This window comes from Meles meles, chromosome 9 (genome assembly GCF_922984935.1).
Source record: "Meles meles chromosome 9, mMelMel3.1 paternal haplotype, whole genome shotgun sequence".
In the NCBI taxonomy this organism is placed as follows: domain Eukaryota; kingdom Metazoa; phylum Chordata; class Mammalia; order Carnivora; family Mustelidae; genus Meles; species Meles meles.
The window spans coordinates 34,228,354-34,250,142 of NC_060074.1; the positions used below are offsets into that span (position 1 = coordinate 34,228,354).

Below are 21,789 nucleotides of genomic sequence, written 5' to 3' on the forward strand. Positions count from 1 at the left end.
AAGTTCATATAAATAGAAAATACAATGATGAATGCAACGGGCTCAAGGGAGAGTAATGGGAAATTACTATTTAATGGGTACAGAGTTTTAGTTTTACAAGATGAGAAGTTCTGGAGGTAGATGTCGGTGATGGTTGCACAACTGTATGAATGTACTTATCACTGAACTGTACACTTAAAATTGGTTAAGACAATAAATTGTATGTTAACTGCATTTCACAACAATTTAAGTAAACAAACACCAACTGTTTAAAAGCATCAAAGAGCAACAAAGGCAACCTGGACTTGTGGCGCCAAGATTCTGGAGAAAAGGCAAGTAAGTACACTGAAAAGAGACCAACATTCACCCTCAGTCGTTTCCTTGGGTTATTGGTTTTATTTGGAAAACTGGAAATGAGAGGCTAAGCAGAAAGTCACAGGTAGGCTGGCTATCAAGCAGCTAAGACTTATGAAACCAAAGTCTGAAAAGAAAGCAATGCAAAGAAGAACCAGAACTTTTGCAAGCAATTTTCATCAAGATGTTTACTGACAAACCACATAAGCATGGGCAAGACACCAAACACCAAAGACAAAGCAGCACTGGGAGGCTAAGAGACGAAGAGAGACCACACTGGCAGACTTAAAATGGTGAGGAGACAAAAGATGGAATTCAAGGCACAGTAACATGGAAAGTAAACTGATAAACACCTTGGGCTTCTAGACCCCAGATGGCTATTCTCTACGAGTAAAGACATGCTTCAGAAATAAAGGGAAACTCAAAATAGACAAACTTAGAGCCTAAAAGCCAGCTTCAACTAGATCATGGTGATTTGCCCATATTATGCCTGCCTGGCAGAAGAAGATTACATTTCCTTGGAAGGAAGATACCATCCAGACACAATGTCGACAAAATTTGCAGGTTTGTCCTCCACACCAAAACAAATACCCAGTACCAAATATCTAAAAGCCAAGGGGGAAAAAAACTTCAGGAAGTCAAAGCATTCTAAGACTCCTTCCCAGGAAGTGGTTAAAATATACACATATATAAGGTAAACTCTAAGTCAAGAATCTATGTTATAATCTCTAAGGTAACCACAAAAATAATTTAGAAAAAGAATATATAAATATAAGTAACACAAGGTAATATAAATGGATAATAAAACATACTCCATTCACCTAAAAAAAAGGCAAGGAAGCTGGGAAAAACCAACAAAGAATAGCTGAGACAGAAAAAAAAAAAAAAATCCAATATAATGGCAAACTTACACCCAAATGTACTAGTAATTATATTAAACATAAATAAGCCATATGCTTCAATTTAAAAACAAAAATTATCAGATGGCCTTAAAAAGCCTATTACTGTATGGCGCTTATAAATGATAAGGACACAAAAAGGTGGAAAGGAAAGGATGGGGTGAAATTTGCCATATAAACACCAACCAAAAGAAAACTCATATAGTAATACGACACAAAGTAGACTTTAAGGCAAGAAGTATAGGAAATAAAGAAGGATATTTCATAAAAATAAGAGTCAACTCAACAGGAAAATCAAACAGCCCTAAAATTTATATTCATTTTATAACAAAAACCTCAAAATATGTCAATTAAAAGGAGAGAAGACAAATCCATAGTCAAATCTAAAGATTTTAACATTTTTCAGGAGCTGACAGGACAAGCAAACAAAAATATTTAGTGAAGATATGGAAGATGTGGATAATTTGAATATGGTTAACAAATTTAGCCAAAGAGATGTTTATACAGCACTTTATTCAACAACTGCAGTTTGAAAAACTGTAAATAATTGAAATTTAAAGCTTCTCTTCAGAGACACCATTAAAAGAGAGAAAAAAAGGCAAGTCCAGAATGGAAGACAGTATCTCTTAAACTATATAAAATACATCTATAGGGGTCCCTTGATGACTCAGTAGGTTAAGCGCCTGACTCTTGATCTCAGCTCAGGTCTTGATCTTGGATCGGGAGTTTAAGCCCCACAAGCTCAAAAACAGGGAAACAATAAAAACATGTATCTACCAAGAACTTTTACCCAGCATATATAAAAACCTCCCACAAATTACTAAAAAACAAAAATCCTACAAAACCCACATTTAAAAAAATGCACACAACAGATTCTTCCAACTTTTATTTATGTTACATGTCAACAAAAATGTCAAAAAAATTAGAAGAGGACTTTCAAATTACTGCAGGGCTAGAGTACTATCAACTAGATACAATAAACACTAAGGCATCTAATATTAATCTATAATTAGATTAATAATAATCTAATGATTTTCTAATATTCCGGTAATGATGGTGTTAAGTAACTTCTGATGACAATTAGGAAATTTAAGTCTTAACCAAGTTACTCTGCAAGGAGAATTTTAATATCAGATTCAAACAAAATAATAAGAAAAGAAACCAGAATACTGTTCTAATATGCTTCAATAGCTTACACTTGGAAGTATGGAAAAAGTCACTGTTCTTCAATTCCATTTGGGGAACCAAGATTATCTGCCCAAACGGATGTCTACATCATAAAACTGCCCAATGATAGAACTTGGAAAAAGAAATCACAGTTGTTGAGAGCAATGCTTGATACATAATACACTCATTGTATACTTGCTGAATGAATGAATTTATCCTCATAAGCACAAAGGTGAATGAATGTTAGCTCAACTCTGAGTAAATTATCATAAATTCTGGTAGCCCCTGGGTGGCTCAGTCAGTTAAGCGTCTTCTTAGTTTCGGCTCAGGTCACGATCTCACAGTTGTGGGACTGAGCTCCAGTGCAGAGTCTGCTAGAGATTATCTCCCTTTCCCTTTGCTCCTCCCCTGTGAGCTCATGCATGCTCTCTAAAATAAATGAAATCTTTTTAAAAATTATCAGAAATTCTGTTAAGCAGAGTCAATATATAGGGGTGCCTGGGTGACTCAGTGGGTTAAAACCTCTGCCTTCAGCTCAGGTCATGATCCCAGGGTCCTGGGATCCAGCCTCACATCTCTGCTCAGCAGGGAGCCTGCTTCCTCCTCTCTCTCTGCCTGCCTCTCTGCCTACTTGTGATCTCTATCTGTCAAAGAAATAAATAAAATCTTTAAGAAAAAAAAAAAAGCAGAGTTAATATACATAATTCTTCTGCACTGAGATGGTTCAGGCCAAGTGGTGAAGACTATGGGCTTTGAGTTCAAAAAAGACTTGGATTCACTATTCCAGTAATATAGTAACTGTGTGTTCTTGGCAGGTTAGCTTCTCTAACCTTGATTTATTCATTTGTGAAATGGAGAGTACAATACTCACCTAGAAGGTCAGGTATTTAAAACATTTAGAAAAAAGAGATGCAGCCATGTAATAAAGAGTATATATTGCTATGTATTTAGAAAAGTATTTTTACTTTTTTTTTTTTTAAGATTTTATTTATTCGTTTGACAGACAGAGATCACAAGCAGGCAGAGCAGCAGGCAGAGAGAGAGGAGGGGAAGCAGGCTCCCCGCTTAGCAGGGAGCCCAATGTGGGGCTCGAACCCAGGACCCTGGGATCATGACCTGAGCCGAAGGCAGAGGCTTTAACCACTGAGAAACCCAGGCGCCCCAGTATTTTTACTTTTAAGAAATTTAATAATAAAAATCTATTAGTAAAAAATAAAAATTATTGCTTTCCCAAACTACTGCTTAAAAATAGCAACAATAAAAATAGCAATTTAAGGATTAAATGAAATATACTTAAATATGCTTAAAACAATGCCAGACACACACTAAGAGCTTTAAAAGTGTTAGGTGCTATTACAAGGAATAGTACTGGACAGACTCCTAGCCAACTGACGTTCTATCAACCCACTTTAAGAGTTCTTAAAGAAACTGTCATCAGCTTAATACTAATCTACTCTCGCCTCTTGTTTTTCCCTTTATTACAAACAATGCAAGTAACTGATCACTTTCAGTTTTAAAAAGGTGTATGGGACACCTGGGTGGCTCAGTGGGTTAAGCTCCTGCCTTTGGCTCAGGTCATGATCTCAGGGTCCTGGGATAAAGCCCCGCATCGGGCTCTCTGCTCAGCAGGGAGCCTGCTTCCCCCTTCTCTGCCTGCTTCTCTGCCTACTTGATCTGTCAAATAAATAAAAATCTTTAAAAAAAAAAAAAAGGGTGTGAAACGTCAGAGTTGAAAGACTTGAAAAAGAAATTTTTTTTAAATATTTTATTTATTTGACAGAGAGAAATCACAACTAGGCAGAGAGGCAGGCAGAGAGAGAGGAGGAAGCAGGCTCCCCGCGGAGCAGAGAGCCCGATGTGGGGCTTGATCCCAGGACCCTGAGATCATGACCTGAGCCGAAGGCAGAGGCCTTAACCCACTGAGCCACCCAGGTGCCCCGAAAGACTTGAAAATTTAAAATGATCTAACCAACACATCCTCAACCAGATCCTATAGACAGGTCGTAGGGAACCCATAAACAACCTGAAATTGCAAATAAAAGTATACATTGTATGATAAGTAGATGCACAGGTATCTACTTTTGGTAGAGGGTCAAAACTCCAAGAGATAAAAACCAGAGCTCTTATCCAATAAATCTATTTTCCTTATAAATAAGGAAATAAAAGAAGTTAAGTAAGTAACATGGAGAAGTTAAGTAACTTAAGCAAATTAATGACAACATAGGAACTAAAGCCAAGTGTCTCTTAATTCATCATTAAATATTTCTTCTCCACCACTCCCCATTTCCTACAGGAAACACACACACACACAGAGGAAATCTGTACACATAAGAAGTTTGTGCACATACAGACAATATGGGGCAGTACCCTTTATGAACAAAAATTTCATTTCCTTTACTACCTCAAGAAATATGTGCTCTATTTCTGACCACACCACAGGGCCTACTTCATGCTGAATGAATACTTGCCTCCCTAAAGTCAACCTCATGGACTGCTACATCATCACTCCACACACAAAAACAGTTCATAGGGCATGGTAATCAAGGGGTTTACAGGTCTATCAATTTGTCAGAAAGAGTAACTGAGATGGAAGGCAAGATGAAATCCTCATTATCAAGCACAACATTCTTGACCTTCAACAGTATTTATGATGATGACTTTTTTTTTTTAACATAAAGGTCTAGTACTTGGCTTGGGATCTAACCACAAAAAAATGCCAAGGTATTTATACTATCAGTCACAAATGCAAAAACTACAGCACAGATAGCGAAAGTCTGTTGTTCCAGAGTCAGGAAAAATATTGAACAGGTGTGAAACTTAATAATCTCAAAGCCACTGGATCCTATTTTCTATTATTTTGTATTTAAGATGACATTTTAAGAGCAGAGGAAGTGCCAAAAAGACTCTTAAGCAACCTATCTGTGTTGTTCCAGAATAAAGTTATTTTCTAACTTCTCTAAATGTGCAATCTAGAATGCTGTAAAGAACATTCAAAGCCCCAAAACCTACAGGAAAAAACATGGACAAGAATTTCAGCATCTCAGTGTTCTCACCCTTCTCACCCTATCTTCTGACTTCCCCGAACACACAAATTCTTGGTAGCTTCAGCAAACAGCTTACTTATTTCTCTCAACTCTGCTTCCTGCCACCTATTATCACTGGTTAACTCCAACACTGACACGAATGACCAATCTGACATGCTGTTTTACAGGTGCCTAAATATTTACCCCCACCTTTATCAGGACTCCCTTCACCCACATACTGATATGGGCCAACCCTGAACCTCATTAGAAGACACCAAATATCTCTGGCCCTGGAGATCTTCTTTTACCTCCTACCTCTCCTATTTTGTTACACTGAAAGGAACCTGCTCCTTACTCTCAACTGGATCTCCAGTTCTACTCATCCCTAATACCTAATACCTCTATTTCCTGGGATCTTATGACTCAGATGCCTACTTATTAAAGAGCACAGACTCACAATCAAAATCAACCATTTCAATAATGCTACTACATTAAAATCCTCCCCCATACCCAGTAAGGCTAAATTTACCTGAGCATTCTTGTCTAAGACTGCCAAGTACACCTGGAAAAAGTAAAAACTCTGCTGATCACCTCTATTATGTAAACCCTGTGCCAACTCTTGCCTAAATTACCCCCTTACAACTACAGATGATCCATTTATTTACAAAGAGTTGACTCCAGCACGAGGGATCCTCCAAACCTTTTCCTTGCATTAGTCCTATTGTTGCTGAGTACACGACCACAAATTTAGTAGCTTACTACTTTTTCACAGCTCTAGAGTTCAGAAGACTAAAATCAGTTTCCCCGGACTTAAGTCAAGATGTCAACAGGGCTGATTCCTTTTAGAGGATCTGAGGAGGGAGCCCACTTTCTTGCCTTTTCCAACTTCTAGTGGCTAGCTATAATCAGCTATAGCCCCTCCTCCATCTTCAAAGCCTATCATTCCAATCTCTGCTTCTGTTACATCACCTCCATCTCTTACTGACCCTCCTTCTGTAATGACCCCGTGATTCCACTAGGCCCACTAGGATAACCTAGAACAATCTCTTCCTCTCAAAATCCTTAACCTAATCACACCTGCAAAGTTCCTTTTGCCCTATAAGGTAACAGTCCCTAGGTTCCAGACACTAGTCATGGGCATGTCTGGGGGATCATTATTCAGCCGGCCGTTCTTTAACACCTCACATACTTCAGTCACCCTAAACCAATGGTCCCACCTTCTACTTTACAAAGAAGACCAAGAGCATCAAAAGTTCTTCATCTTCTCCCTTCTTCACAATTTTATTGCTACATTCTGCTTGACCTCTTTACTCATCCTTAATGACTTTGCAAATAAACAGCTCAAAGAAGCAGTGACCCTCCCTTCCTGGGTTAACTCTCACCTTGTGCCTATGAACTCACAGCCTCCCTTTAAGAAAAACCTGCAATGACACTATAGCTTTGCTATTTGTGAAAATGACTGAAGTATGGACAAATTCAAGTAAAAAAATGAAAATAAAGTTGCCATAGTTTTATGCAGAAAACTTCTCTACTAACCTTCCAGTAACCCTATATATCACATTAGAAAACATTTTTCTATTTCCTTTCCCATTAATTCTAATTGCTCAAAAGTAGCCTATAGAATACCATCCATAAACTTAACTTCCCTTCATACTATATTCATTTTTATAGTTTTTAAGTTTTTTTTCCATTTATTTTTTCAGCGTAACAGTATTCATTGTTTTTGCACAACACCCAGTGCTCCATGCAAAACGTGCCCTCCCTATTACCCACCACCTGTTCCCCCAACCTCCCACCCCTGACCCTTCAAAACCCTCAGGTTGTTTTTCAGAGTCCATAGTCTCTTATGGTTCGCCTCCCAGACCTGTACCCCTGGGGATAAAAATACATTATATGTTTATTAAAGTTTTTAAGTTTTTTTTAAAGGATTTTATTTATTTGTTAGAGAGGGAAGGAGAGAGAGTGGGAGGCAGGGAGAAAAAAGCAGGGGGAGTGGCAGGTAGAGGAAGAAGCAGGCTCTCCACTGAGCAGGAAGCAGGATGCGGAATTTGATCCTAGGACCCTGGGATCATGACCAGTGTGAAAGACAGACGCTTAACTGACTGAGTCCCCAGGCATCCCATCATTTTTACAGTTTACAAAGAAAAATTAACTGAATAGTAACATATATTTATGAGCTATAGTGACAATTATAGAACCAGGACAAATTTTCTTGTAAAATGCTCAAATCTTTCTCCAATCATTAATCTTTTAATTAAAATTGAAAATGAAACTTTTACTAAGTAGCCTCAAACCAATCTTAGAAGTTCAACATGTAAGTTTCAAATATTAGGAAAGGGCAGAGTGGCAGAAACTAGAAGTGACATGTTCCATCTAGAGACATGTACACATTTCTTTTTGAAATGCTGCACACGCCGCACAACCAAGTTATGTGGAACAAAGTGTGACCAGTGGTTGCCTCAATATAACCAATGATTCCACTTTCATTTTCAAGAGTCAGTGTGTCCCACAGTATCTATATGTCGAGGTTGATGCATGACATTTTACAGACATCTCCTTGTAAAGAATAAAAGTCTGCTAGCTAAGTAGGTAGGTGGTAGGTAGGTAGATAGCGAAGAATCTTCTCTCCTTCCTCTCTGAGCCTGAGATCTAGAATCCCAACAGTTATAGCCAGTATTCACCATCAGAAGGTTATCTGTCTACGATCCATGACAGTACAACCAGTATGCTTCAGATATGTGCCCTATCTAGCAGGTTATGTAACCTGAGAACTCTGGAATGATGGTAAAACTCTTCAAAGAAAATGCAGACATCAATAGGAAAAAGTCCTTAGATTCTTGACAATTAAAAGCATTTGTATTTCTTGACCAAAGTATTGTTATATAAATGCCTATGTTTGTCAAAGTAATTTTCTAACTCCAGTTCTGCACATTTCAATGTATACAATTTTACCTTAATTTTAAAAAGCACTTATCTAATTAAGCCCAGAATACTAAGCATTAAAAGGCAAAATAAAGAGAATAAAGAGTATGAAAATGAAAGAATTCTATCTTGTGGAATGTGAAGATATCTTATCAACACTTTAATTTCTCTCCAAATCCTTAACAGCATGTATTTTTAAAAGATTTTATTATTCAAGAAAGAGCAGCAGAAGCAGGGGGAGGCACAGAGGGACAAGCAGACTGCCTGCTGAGCGTGGAACCCTATGCAGGTGGATCCTAGGGTCCTGAGATCAGGACCTAAGCCCAAAATCAAGAGTCAGACGCTTAAACTGACTGAGCCACCCAGGCACCCCAACAATAGTATATTTTTAAAAAGATTATTTATTTACTTATTTGAGAAAAAGAGTGTGTGAGTGTGCACGAGCAAGCACAAGGGGTGAGGTGCAGAGGGAGAAGCAGACTCCCCACTGAGCAGGGAGCCCAATGCAGGGCTTGATCCCAGGACACTGAGATCATGACCTAACCCGAAGGCAGACAAACAACAGCATATTTTAAAAAGCATTTTGCAAAACTGTAATCTGTAATCTATTAAATCTATAATCTTATAATCTATAATCTATTTTTTAAAAAAGATTCCACGTACAGGTATTTATTCAAGTTACACTTGAGTGCCTAGTTGATGCAAGCTGCGACAGGTGTGGTGACAAGACACTGGCCCCTCCTCATAATGTTCAGTCTAATGGGGAAACAAGGCCCTAAACAGCTGTTAATAATGATTGTGATAAATGCTACAAAGGAAGAGCACTGGGTACAAGGAGAGCAATTGTGGCCAGTAGGCAATACACAGTGTAGGTCAGGGAAACCTTACCAGAAATCTACTGAGCCTTAAAGGGTAAGTAGAAGCAAATCACATACGGAGAGGAAACATTCTAGAAACATTTCCACACAGAAGACATGTGTGAAGATTTCAAGATGAGCAATAAGAACTTCAGCAGACTTGATCATGTGCTTTCAACTAAGCACTCTAGGAGCACAGAGAGTTGGTTCTAAGACTAGTCACGAAATGCTCTGAGAGAGAAATGAAGGTGCTTTCCGGCTGGGTAGTTATGAAAATCAAAAAACTGCAGATTCTAGAAATATATGATGGAGGGTGAAGACATTGACAAGAATAATTCCCAGGTTTCTGGCATGAACAAATAGAACGGTATCAATTTTGCATTCATTTGGAAACGCCAACTTTGAAGTCCCTCTCAGACAACAAAGGTGGCTATCAACTTGACAAATGAATATAACAAATCTTCATCTCAGAAAATGAGAATGGAGATGCGATTTGCGAATCATCTGCACAAAGGCACTTACTGAAGCTACAGCAGGAGCTGAGGTTAACCGTGAGGAGGAAGTCCAGGTTACTAAGCCCTAAGACTGCCTCTATTTAAAGGGCAGAGAAGGAGGAGTAGCTGAGAAGGAACAGTCAAAAAGGTAGGAGGCATACCGAGGGAGTGCCATGTCACTGAAACCAAAGGCCAGCATATGAAAAGAAAAGACTAGTCAACTGTCCCCAATGTTGCAGAAAAAAAATCAAGGAGCACAAGGATTCGCAGTGATCTCTGCCTTCAGAGATGTGCAGACATGGTGATCCTCAGAAGAGCAAGACTGAAGAGCATTAATGGAGGAAGAAGCTTAACTGGAATATATTCACAGTGAATCAAAGAGGAGAAAAGGGAGATAGCCAAGGGTCAACATTTCTTAGAGGAGACATTTGCCTGTGAATGACAATGACCTTAGGAGGCAGCACAGAGTCCGACAGAAAATTTCGTAGAATTCTGAGGACGTGAGTGGCCTAATGTCTCATGTGTATAAGTAAGACTCAGTAAAAAGGTAGAACCTGAAAATACTTGAGGTTTTTGACAAAACAGAAAGGGATGTGATCCTGCTATTATTAGCACAAGAGGAAAACTGGCCTTTAACATGAGGGAAGACAATGTCTCCATTAAAACTAGAGGGAAATGGAAAAACACAAAAGGGAAAAAGTACAGGCAAAACTGTAGATTTAGTGGTTAAGAAACAAACACAGGTTCCACCTGATGCTTGCTCTTTTCTGTGAGAAGTGGAAAGCAATATCATTTAAGAGTGAGGAGGCCAGCAGGAAAGCTGGAGGTTTGGAGAGAAACTAGTAGAGGGGAAATTAGACAACTGGACAGTGTGTAGGGCCAACTGGACATCATGACAAAGGACAAACAGTGGTAATGATCTACCCTGTTGGGAGTTTCCTCCAGCAGAGACCCAGGAAAGTAAGTTGCTGGTTTCATCCAGGGCTGTGGTCCTATCAGACAGGTTTGATGAAAAGATAAAGGGAAAAGAAACCTTAATCCTAGTGAGTTTTTACTGAGTACATTACTTGGTCCAGGGGCTACAGTGCTCTATATGAATGGCACCTTCAAGCATCATGGCTACCCTACCCAATAAGCAAAATATTATTTTCATGTTATAAATGAGGAAGCTGAGGAATAAACTGATTTGTTTCTTGACTATGGTCATATAACAGGATTCAAGGCTTGACATTTCATTTGGGAACCCTCTCCCCCACCCCCCAAAAGGGAAGTGAAATAGAACAGAAATTTTTAAAAACATGTAAGAGTGACTGTGTGTATAATCTTGAAATAACTTCTTTTAATAATAGAGTAATGGACCATAAAATTACAAGTGGTTTTCTATCTTAGTGTTTGTTAGTGTTAAAATTTAAAGACTCATCAAATCTAGAACTTAATGAGAACAGTGCAAGCTAACTTATTTCACATTTATATCCGAGGCACTGTATGTTTTCACATGCTATCTCATTTACCTCAAAATGTCAGCACAGAATAAATCTATATCCTGAAGAGGAAAATGAGGCTCAGAAAGGCTAAATACTGTTCTACTTTTTTGTTTTTTTTTAACCAACCCCTAAAAAATGAAGTAGCCTCTCCCTGACCCCCTTGCCACTAAGCCCTGTAAAACCAGGGGTAATTGGCCTAACTGCATTCTCTGAGCAGAACAAAAAACTCCAGAGCTGTTTGCTCTCATTGAAAATTCTTCCCAACCACTGCTTTATTCTAGCAAGTGAAAGAAACTAAGACATGCTCTCATCGCTATAGCTAGAATCAAACTAAAGAAACTGAAAATAAAAATTTGAAAAACAGAGAGTAAAACCTTAGAAGAAAATCGTATGTGCAATTCCCAAATATAAACACTGAAGTAACAAGAAAAGTTATTAGACTTGTTAATTTTGCAATGACACAGTAATTAAGCTTGATGAATCTAGCTCCATTCTATAATCACACAAAGGTAAGAAAAAAGTCGATAGTTTAATCTCCTTGATAGTCATTAAACAACTTAGCTCATGTCAATGTTTTCCAAACTGCCTTGCTGAATACGGTATTTTCCTTGACTGACAAAAATAAAAAACAATAGTAATAGGTAAGAAATGGAATATGTATCTGAATAACATATACTGCGAAGATATACTATTAAGACAGACAGCAGCTATTAGAATATAATTATTACAAGCATATTTGTATAAAATGACACCCCATCACTGAAGATGTAAAGAGATTAGGTTTTTAAAAACATGTAAGAGAATACTAAGCTTTCTTCTCTCATACTATCTTTCAACAGTTACTCAAGAAGAGACATTAATAAAGTTGTTCAGCATTTTCCATTTTGAAGTACAAGTACTGTATACTGAGAAGAAAAAATCAGACCTTTCTCTTTCAGTCTTCCATTCTAATCATTAAATATACGAATGATTAAGGTTCTACTTATATAAGCTAAGGCTGGTCCCTGTAAAGGAAGTATTTTTTTTTTTTTTAATAAAACCTTCCACACTGACCTGTGCCATTCAACTAAAGGGACAGAAAAAAGAAAGACACTGTTTTGAAATGCTTAACTTCTTAAAGGAAAAACAAAAAAGCTCTACTTACCATATACATTAGTATGTCTCTAATCATCACCATAGCTGTTTGATGATCATTCCAAGCTTGATTTAGCGTTTGAAGAAAGTTGTTATTCAATGAATTTAGTACATCTTCTCGCACCTATTAACAGAAGAGTTCATTAAACTATTTTACACATGTGCACACATACAAACACACTCTCATATGTATACATGCACATATCTGTTCAATAAAATGATATGGAATATTAAATTTTACATCAAAGAAATAGGTTATAGGCCAGCAGAAATATTTTAAGCTATAATATAACCTAAATACAGATAACTAACAAATGTGTTGTATAGTCCAGACCCATCTCCTGATCTCCAGAATCATGAAGCAACCTCCTGGGCAGTTCTCAACCCTCCAACAACCTAACATCACAGTCAAAATAAAATCCTAAATACTTTAAGGAACTACAGGGCCCCAGAGAATTGGTCCCAGGCTACTGCTCCAACTAAATTTCCTACTACACCTCCCCTTTCCCATCCTTGCAGAATGGTTAAATATGTTGGCTTTGGAGTCAAACTACTGGGCTCAACTCCAGCTCCCTGACTAGCTGTGTCACCTTGGGTAAATTATTCCATCTCTGTGCCTCAGTTTCCTTACACGTGAAACAGTATCCATTTCGTAGAATTGCTGTAGGGGTTAAATGAACACTAGTGACACACTGAGAACAGTGCCTGGCACTCGGCCAACACTTACTGAGCATAAACTATTAACTCACCATGCTCCAGCTACCATGGGGCTGCATCCAGCAACTGTGTTCTACCCTTTGCTCTGCACACTTCACACAGCTTACGCCCTGTTTTCTGCCCAAGTTTCACTTCCACAGAGAGGTCTTTCCTGACCACACTATTTCAAACAACTTCTATTTCCATTCTTTGCACTAATTTTTCCTCACAGTACTTGTCATTGCCTACTGTTTTACCTATTTATCCACTTACTGTTCCTCTCACTAAAATGCAAGATCCACACCAGCAGGGATTTTGTCTTTTTTCCATGTGTGCCTCCCACACCTAGAACAGTGCCTGGCATCTAGAAGACCCTTTACTTTATTCACCCTACCCTCCAATACCATGATCCACCATCAACATGGTAATAAGCTTTTTCAGGATATCTATCTTTGCACATCAAGTTGCTTTGAGTCTGAAATGCCTTTGCAATGCAATCCTGCTAAGACTACTCAGACTCCAAGAATTCCTTTCGATAGTCCATGAGCATATTGCCACCTTCTCCAATAAATTCCGAACTACTAGTACTTCCTGCTATGCTATCTGTCCAAGGGTATGATTACTGACTAGAAAACAGAATTTAGACTGATTCCAGCTTTATCATAAAGAAGCAGTTTGTCCTCTAAGTTCCTGTAACTTTGAGACTATACTGCCAACCTCCCTAATTATTCCAACCCACCCAAATTCTCCATGGTCTAGCCCTAACCAGACACGTTCTAGCTCCAAACACCTCTAGTAGTGATTAAACATTTTTAGGTTGGGGAGAATCTGAAGTCATGGTGTTTTGTGAGAAACAAATTATTTAATGTGTATTGAGATATACAGATACCTATAAACTTGAATTATAAACAATAAATAAAATGTCACTGCATATTAGCACTAGTATAAACAAGTAGTGGCAATTGCCAAAGACTGAAAAAAACAATATATACAAAACACATTATTCCCACAAATGGGAGAATAAATTCAAACTGAGAAAACTGTATCTAATTTTTCTTATATACTACAGGCAAAACACCTGTTAAGAGATTTTAGTGATGAAACTATGTCTGTTCTAGTAAACGTGTAGTCTGAAAATCACTAGCCTATATCACATAATTTAGCACTGTATCACATGTAATCTTTTCTTCATAAGACTAATAAGCTCCCTGACTTTAAAACGTATCACCCGTAAGCATACTGACTATATCAAAAGTGATACACACGTTGCTTCATAGTGTTTAACTGTGTTAAATGCTTTTTTGTAAAGTGGATACTAAAGCATTTATTCCAACTCATTAAGTCTGGCACTTGTCAGATGCAAATTCCCATGACAGCTAACACTAAAAAAACCCCACAAACTGAAAATATGCCTATTTATAAAATTCCTCACCAATCTTCATATACTTTCAGTGAACCACTAAATTTTGAATAGCAATTAAATTAAAATAATGACAACACTAGGGAAACTGTACTATATATCTAACAATTAATCTTTTTTTTTTAAAGATTTTATTTATTTGACAGACAGATCACAAGTAGGCAGAGAGGCAGGCAGAGTGAGAGAGGAGAAAGCAGGCTCCCTGCTGAGCAGAGAGCCCGATGTGGGGCTCGATCCCAGGACCCTGGGATAAGCACCTGAGCCGAAGGCAGAGGCTTTAACTCACTGAGCCACCCAGGCACACCAATTAATTATTCTTAATGACTTAAGTGAACTTTTGAATACCCCTCTGTTATAAAGTCAAGCTACATGTTAAAGTCACCCTAATTTTGGAATGCAAAAATGTGCTTGGTATATCTGTTAAATGAATGAAAAACCGACCACTCGAATTTTAAAAAGAAGACATGTGTCCTAAAATTACTGATTTATATACACTTCCAAATAAAACACCTCAAGTATTTATATAATATTTATACTTACACCTGCCTTTCAGCAAAATAAAAATGTGACCAACTAGCACAACGTGTCATAAATGACAAAACTGCTTTATTTGCATCGTGCCTCAAAAAATTATCCTGACAAATCAATAACAATGAATTTTACTTAGCAGAAAATAGCTGCTACTAATTTTGTTATTTTTACTTTGTTTTTTACTGTTGAAGTTAGATGTGGTCATGGATCTGCTTTGGCCAATGACCTAAGCACAAATGATACATCATTTTTATATAATGTAAACTTTATCATCTTAGTAATTTTTAGGTGTAAAAGTCAGTGGTATTAAATACATCCACAATAATTAACCTCTATCACAGGATATGAGAGTTGTAAGAGGTGCCCCAGAAGATCTCCTGCTGATCAGACATACTCTGTTACATTTATTTTTGAATGATTACGCTCACAGACACAGACACAGGACTATGGCTCGGGTCATGGTCTCGGGGTCCTGGGATCGAGTCCCACATCGGGCTCTCTGCTTAGCAGGGAGCCTGCTTCCCTCTCTCTCTCTGCCTGCCTCTCTATCTACTTGTAATCTCTCTCTGTCAAATAAATAAATAAGTAAATCTTAAAAAAAAAAAAAAAAAGAAAGAAAGAAAATAAATGCTTTATATACACTTGCTTTTTTTTTTTTTTCCATTTTATTTATTTTTTCAGCGTAACAGTATTCATTCTTTTTGCACAACACCCAGTGCTCCATGCGAAACGTGCCCTCCCCATTACCCACCACCTGTTCCCCCAACCTCCCACCCCTGACCCTTCAAAACCCTCAGGTTGTTTTTCAGAGTCCATAGTCTCTTATGGTTCGCCTCCCCTCCCCAATGTCCATAGCCCGCTCCCCCTCTCCCAATCCCACCTCCCCCCAGCAACCCCCAGTTTGTTTTGTGAGATTAAGAGTCATTTATGGTTTGTCTCCCTCCCAATCCCATCTTGTTTCATTTATTCTTCTCCTATCCCCCTACCCCCCCATGTTGCTTCTCCATGTCCTCATACACTTGCTGCATTCTCTTAATTATTCAGATCACTCTATGAACAAATAATTCTTCTTCTAGTGATGCCTCAGAAAACTGTCCTACTCTGATAGATGAAAAGTGAACAAATATTTGTTCAAATATACATAATAAAAGGTAGGAATGAGATGAAAATTCAACCTTTGATTAAAATGGACTTTTTAAAAGGTAAGTTTGCATATAAACCAAAAAAACACATTAAGTGGGGGATAAAAAGATTTGACTCTTATTTTACAAACTGTTAATAGAATACATTAAATTTAGAAGAGATAGGAATTGGGGTCAGTTTGTGTGTGAATAACATTGTTAATCTCACACCCTAATAACCACAATTAGTTTTTGCATTAGCAAAGGCAAACAGGAAGGAATCCTGCTGTAGAGGTGGTACCAGTACCATAGGGGCAGGCAGATCAAGTATATCCACCATTACTATATAAGAAAAGCTATATGAAAGTTATCCAGGTGAAGAGCTAGAATTTGAAGGGTGAAACAAGGAAAAAACAAGCAACAAAGCCACGGAAACGGAGAATAGGATGGGACCAGTTCGGCGTATGACCTAGCAATCCCACTTATAGGTATTTATCCCAGAGAAATGAAAACTTATATACACACAAAACCTATACATGAATGTTCACAGAAGCTCTCTTCATAATCACGAAAAAACTACATACAATCCAAAACTCGTGAGGCTAAAATGAGTAATTGAAAACTGATGGCTTGTTCATGGCACTTAGTCTTGCAAAAAGCAAGATAGGGACAGTAGTCAAGAGCAGTAGATCACGAACCTGGCAGAAAATTAGAATCACTTGAAGAGCAACAGATTTTCTTCAAGAGCATGAGATCACAAGACACAGACTGGGAGAAAATATTTTGGAGGTGTATCTGGTAAAGGACTGTTACCCAATATATATAAGGAATTAATAAAAGTCACCAAGAAAACCCAATCTAAAATACTGGCAAAAGACCTGGCCACCTCACCAAAAAAGATAACCAAATGGCAAATAAGCATACTGAAAGATGTCCAACATCTGATTAAGAAGTTGCAAATTGAGGGGCGCCTAGGTGACTCAGTCTATACAGTATGCGACTCTTGGTCTTGAGGTTGTATGTTCAAGCCTTATGTTGGGTGTAGAGATTACTTAATAATATCTTTAAAGAAAGAAAGAAATTGCAAATTAAAACAACAATGGGACACCCTTACACATTTATCAGAATGGCCAAAATCCAAAACACTGACTACACCAAATACTGCTGAGGATGTAGCGAACAAGTACTTTTGCTCACTGCTGGTGGAAATGCAAAATGATACACAGCCACTTTGGAGGACAGTTTGGTAATTTCTTACAAAACTACATGTACTCCCACCATACCATCTATCAAAATATCAAAATCAAAATCCCAAAAACAGGGGCACCTGAGTGGCTCAGTGGGTTAAAGCCTCTGCCTTCAGCTCAGGTCATGATCCCAGGATCCTGGGATCGAGCCCCACATCGGGCTCTCTGCTCAGCGGGGAGACTGCTTCTTCCTCTGTCTATCTCTCTCTCTGCCTGCCTCTCTTTCTACTTGTGATCTCTGTCAAATAAATAAATAAAATCTTTAAAAAAAAAAAAATAAAAAAAAAAAAATAATCCCAAAAACACAAAACATGACAAAGGACAAATATCAAAATATCAAAATATTTTGATATAAATATCAAATAAGTTGACAACTTATGTCCAAACAAAACCCCAGACTCATATGTTTACACCAGCTTTGTTCATAATTGCCAAAACTTGGAAGCAACCACAACTTCCTTCAGTAGGTGAAACAATGCACTGAAACAGAAAACAGAATATCATTCAGCACTAAAAAGATACGATCCATTAACCCACCAATGGAGGCACCTTAAGTGCAAATTACCAAGTGAAAGAACACAATCTGAAAACACTACTACCTACCGTATCATTCCAACTACATGACATTCTGGGAAAGGCAAAACAAAAGAGATTATAAAAAGATCAAAAGAAGATCAGGTGCTAGGAGTTAAGAGTAGAGGGAAAGATGAACAGACAGAGCACAGAGGATTTTTAGGGTATGGTACTATAATGGTGGATACATTTCATTATACAATTATACAATCATTAAATGTATTGTATATTGTATAATGATTACACAATCATTAAAATCCACAGAATATACAACACATGAAGAGTGACCCCTAACATAAACCATAGACTTTGGGTGACAATGACAAGTCACTGTAACAAATGTACCACTCTGTATACATTCTGGTATGGGATGCTACTGATAGTGGGGAAGGCAGTGGGAATATGGGAAATGACTATACCATCTCAATTCTGCTATGAATCTAAAAATGACTAAAAAAATAGTCAATTTAAAAAAACAAAAAAGATTTGGGGGTTGACCGAAGATCAAGAAAAGACAATCTCTCCTTTTTCAACACAAGTATGTTTTGTATAGTTGTAATAATATTGACACAATTCTGAATCCTGATTTTTTAAAGAACAATTAACATTCAACATTACCCTCTGCTTTAGGAGAAAAATACCTAGTTATCGCATTTCAAAACATGATAACAATTCAAAGAAAAAAAGTTCTATCAGAATAAACTACAGGAAGAAAAAGTCATATGAGATTTTAAGCAACTACCAATATAACACCAAAAGCATTATCTATAAAAGGAAAAAATGATAAACTGGACCTCATCAAAATCAGAAACTTTTCCTTTGCAGACACTGTTAAAACAATAAATAAACAAGCTACAGACTGGGAGAAAATATCAAATGATCTGTGTCCAGAATCTCTCTCTCTAGAGATATAAAAACTCTTAAAACTCAGTGAAGAAAGCAAACAATTAAGAAATGGGCAAAAGACTTGAAAAGACATTTCACCAAAGAGGTTATATAAAGGCAATTTTACACATGAAAACATGTCCAACAACACTGGCCATTAAGGAAATGAAAATTTAAAAAATAAGATACTACTATACATCCATTGTAATAGCTAAAATAAAATATACTGACAATACCAAGTGCTGACAAAGATGCCAAACAACTAGAACTCTTCTTATACATTGCCAGTGAGAATGCAAAATGGTATAGCCCTAGAGGAAAACAGTTTGGCGTATGACCTAGCAATCCCACTCATAGGTATTTATCCCAGAGAAATGAAAACTTATATACACACAAAGCCTATACATGAATGTTCACAGTAGCTCTCTTCATAATCATGAAAAAACTACATACAATCCAAAACTCGTTGAACAAGTAAACAGGTACATGTATATGTAAACCGTGGTCATTCACACAATAGAATGTATCACTCAGCAATAAAAAGGAACAAACTACCAATACATACAACACCTTGGCGCAATCTCAAAATAACTATGCTGAATGAAAAACATTTGTCTCAAAAGGTTACAGACATTTACAAGACATTCTTGAGAAAACAAAACTACAGTCACAGAATAGATCAGTGGTTGCCAAATCTCAGGGAAGGAGGAGGGTATGACTACAAAGGGAAAACAGGGAGTGTTCTGGGGTGAAGAAATGTTCTGTACTAATTATGGCAGCATTTATATGAATCTATATGCATTGGCTAAATTTCATAGAACTGTGTAAGAAAATAAAAGGCTAATATCAACTTTTTAAAATCTGCAACAACTGTGATTCTCAAGTTGTGCCGTTTAGTTATTATACCATAAACATAACCTAGGATGTCACAATGTTTATTCTTAAAAGCAACTTGAGGGGTGCTCTGGCGGCTCAGCTGGTGAGCAACTGCCTTCAGCTCAGGTCATGATCCCAGGTTGCAGGGATTAAGTCCAGAGACAGACCGGCTCCCTGCTCAGTGGCAGGGGCAGGGGCTGTCACTCTGCTTCTCTAACTCCCTTTGCCCCTCATCCCAGCTTGTGCTCTCTCCCATGTACTAATAAATGAATAAAATCTTAAAAAAAAAAAAAAAAAAAGGCAAATAAAATGCCAATCAAAGAATTGTTAATTACTTCAGGGGTGTCAACTTATGAATGACTCTGGAATAATTCAAACTGGCACACTACATTCTTCATTTCTGTGAACATAGCTTTTCCTGTCCTTCTAATTACATCCTCAGCGAAGATTAAAGTGGAATTACTAAATCAAAAGAAAATGTTTATTTTTCAGCACTGTGATTAAAATCTGTTCACTGATAATGTCCAAGTTGCATGAAACGCATCTTCAATCAAATTACTGGCAAAAGGAAGAGGAGGATGGATAGGAGGATGACAAGAGAAGCCAGTAGGCATGAGCATGCCAAGACCTACAAGTTCCCAGTCTTTGCCCTTGAGTTTTCTTATCTAAATATCTGCATGGATTGACAAGGACGCCAACCTTGGGCCAGGAGTTCTTGGATGGTTGGCGAGTCAAAGACATTAATAATCTGCACAGTCTCTCCCCCTACCCCTGCCGCCAACACACACAATTAAATCATTAATTACAATTCTTTCACCCTCTCAGTTTCAATGCCTGGGCAAACTCCCAGCCAGCCAATCCTAATTAAATGTTTAGGTAACACAAAGAAATTCATTGGCTAAAACTAATTATAAAAATTTTACCTCTAAAGTCCACTGAAACTAGAAATGAGCCATATAATTAATGTGATATGGACTACCGAAAATTAACGACTTCCTTCTTAAAAAGTCTCAAAACTCAGGACAATTTTTAATTCAAATACAGACAAATCTCTGAAGTACAGAAAACTATTTAGCATTATTCTGCATTGAAATACACACTGTGTATTAAAAACATGAAGTGGGGGCACCTGGATGGCTCAATGGGTTAAAGCCTCTGCTTTCCTCTCAGGTCATGATCCCAGAGTCCTGGGATCCAGCCCCACATTGGGCTCTCTGCTCAGCAGGGAGCCTGCTTCCTCCTCTCTCTGCCTGCCTCTCTGCCTACTTGTGATCTCTGTCAAATAAGTAAATAAAATCTAAAAAAAAAAAAAAAAATTGATTTAAAAAAATAAATACACAAAGTGGGTCATGAATAACATGGAGCATATGCTAATTACACAAAAAACATTTACAAAATACCACAGAGAAACTAAAATCTTAAAGGCATATAATCTCCTAGAAATCTAAAGTATTTTAACAATCACTCAAAGTTAAAAAATCAAATTAGTATTTGAGGACAACTTTCAGGGCAGTTACTAACCAGGACTTAGAATAAGTTAGTTAACTTACCTGGTCTGTAGTTCCTCCTACCCATATTATTACCGGGGTTGACTAGAACAATGGCATTTATTTCCTGCTCCACTAAGATGTCTTAATACCACTGCAAGGTAGGCTCCATTTTCCCTGAGTAAGTATGATTTATATTGGTTCCACTGAATTTAAAAAGTGGCACTTTCCACTCTTTGGGAAAAAAAAACTGAGAGCCACAGGATGTCTGCTAAGTACCCTCCGGTCTCCAAATTCTGAAACAAATGTTTATTTCATCTGACTATTTAGATAAATATGCAACACTTACATGATCAAAAATAACATTTAAGTTCCCACTTACACCTGAATTTTTTCAGGGGCCTGTCACTTTACAAATTTTACCAGTCATGTAAACCCTATTTTTCTAAGGAATATCATTAAAGAGTTATTCTTGAAGAGCTCAAAAACTTTCATCACATCAGTGATGACATAAACCTGTCAATAAAAGTGGCTACCTACAGAAGTCCATCTCCACGAAGTGTAGAAGACACCTCTCCTAATCTGACACATATAGGTTTTAAAAAGCTCCATAGCTCTTCACTTTCTCCTGAGAACTCTT

At 37.5% G+C, this 21,789-nt stretch overlaps 1 protein-coding gene across 1 annotated transcript in view; it reads right to left on the minus strand.

Moving 5' to 3' along the window:
- Positions 1–21,789, minus strand: part of CUL3 (cullin 3) — a 92,542-nt gene that overhangs the window by 39,033 nt on the left and 31,720 nt on the right. The window contains exon 3 of the mRNA XM_046019138.1: positions 12,324–12,437. Coding sequence (XP_045875094.1) covers positions 12,324–12,437 — 114 coding nt within the window. The remainder of the gene's footprint in view (positions 1–12,323; positions 12,438–21,789) is intronic.